The sequence below is a fragment of the Lagopus leucura genome, unplaced genomic scaffold (assembly GCF_019238085.1).
Source record: "Lagopus leucura isolate 7727_CA_CO unplaced genomic scaffold, USGS_WTPT01 33709-0_obj-0_obj, whole genome shotgun sequence".
NCBI lineage: Eukaryota > Metazoa > Chordata > Aves > Galliformes > Phasianidae > Lagopus > Lagopus leucura.
In genome coordinates, this window is record NW_024964050.1 from 1 (window position 1) to 1,575 (window position 1,575).

The 1,575-nt window shown below is 57.4% G+C and overlaps 1 protein-coding gene across 1 annotated transcript; it reads left to right on the plus strand.

Moving 5' to 3' along the window:
• Positions 1-382: 382 nt before the first annotated feature.
• Positions 383-1,461, plus strand: LOC122191518 (transcription factor p65-like; the record flags this gene model as incomplete). The annotated part of the gene is made up of 2 exons (XM_042891797.1): positions 383-530; positions 1,178-1,461. Coding segments are annotated over exons 1-2 (408 nt in total), but the record flags the coding sequence as incomplete, so codon positions are not given.
• Positions 1,462-1,575: the final 114 nt, after the last annotated feature.

Here is a 1,575-nt window from a genome sequence, read left to right on the forward strand (position 1 = left end):
ACTGGGAGGGACTGGGAGCACTGGGAGGGGTTACTGGGAGCTACTGGGAGGTACTGGGAGCATACTGGGAGCATTGGGGTGATACTGGGAGGGTACTGGGAGCACTGGGATGGACTGGGAGCACTGGGATGGACTGGGAGGTACTGGGAGGAGTTACTGGGAGCACTGGGTTGGAGTGGGAGCACTGGAAGGGGTTACTGGGATGAACTGGGATCAACTGGGATGGACTGGGAGCATTGGGGTGATACTGGGAGGTACTGGGAGCACTGGGATGAACTGGGATGGACTGGGAGGGGTTACTGTGTGCACTGGGATGAACTGGGAGGGTTGAGGGGAGCACTGGGAGTTGAGTGGGAGGCCAGCAGTCCTTACTGGTCCTTACTGGTCCTTACTGGGCGCAGTGCCGATGGAGGAGCGCGGTGCCGAATACGACCTGAGCGCGGTGCGGCTCTGCTTCCAGGTGTGGCTGCCCGGCCCTGGGGGGCTCTGCCCGCTGCCCCCCGTCCTCTCCCAGCCCATCTACGACAACCGTGAGTCCCCAGCACCGCCAACACGCCAGCGTCACGCTAAGGTCACGCTAAGATCACGCTAAGATCACGCTAAACAAGCTAAAGTGACGCTGAACATGTTAAAGTCATAGCAAACATGCTAAAGTCATGTTAAAGATGTTGAAGTCATGCTAAACGCGCTAAAGTCACGCTGAACACGCTAAAGTCATGATAAACACATTAAGGTCATGCTAAACACACTAAAGTCACGCTCAGCGTGTTAAAGTCATGCTAAACATGTTAAAGTATGACCCCGTGTGACCCCATATGACTCTATGTCCACATACATGACCCTGTGTGACCCCATGTGACCCCATATGACCCCTATGTGACCCCGTGTGACCCTATGTGACCCGTGTGACCCCATGTGACCCCGTGTGACCCTATGTGACCGTATGTGACTGTATGTGACCCCATGTGTCCCTATGTGACCCCGTGTCCCCATGTGGGATCCCATGTGACCCTGTGTCCCCATACATGACCCCATGTGACCCCACATGACCCCCGTGTGACCCTATGTGACCCCATATGATGCTGTATGACCCCGTGTGACCCCTGTGTGACCCTATATGACCCCGTGTCCCCATACATGACCCCGTGTGACCCCACGTGACCCCGTGTGACCCCAGGTGCCCCCAGCACAGCCGAGCTGCGCATCTGCCGGGTGAACCGAAACTCTGGGAGCTGCCAGGGGGGGGACGAGATCTTCCTGCTGTGTGACAAAGTGCAGAAAGGTCCGTGTCCCCAAAAGGGTCCCCAAAATGTCCCCAAATGGGTCCCCAAATGGGTCCCAAATGGGTCCCCAATCCATCCCCATTTGTGGCCCCACTTGTGCCCCACATCTGTCCCCAGTTGTGACCCCCAACCCACCCCCAAATCTGTCCCCAGTTGCCCCCCCAACCCATCCCCAATTGTGCCCCCAATCTGTCCCCAATCGTGCCCCCAACCCATCCCCAAATGTGACCCCAGTTGTGACCCCAATCTGTCCCCAATTGCACCCCAACCCATCCCCAATCGTGACCCCAAT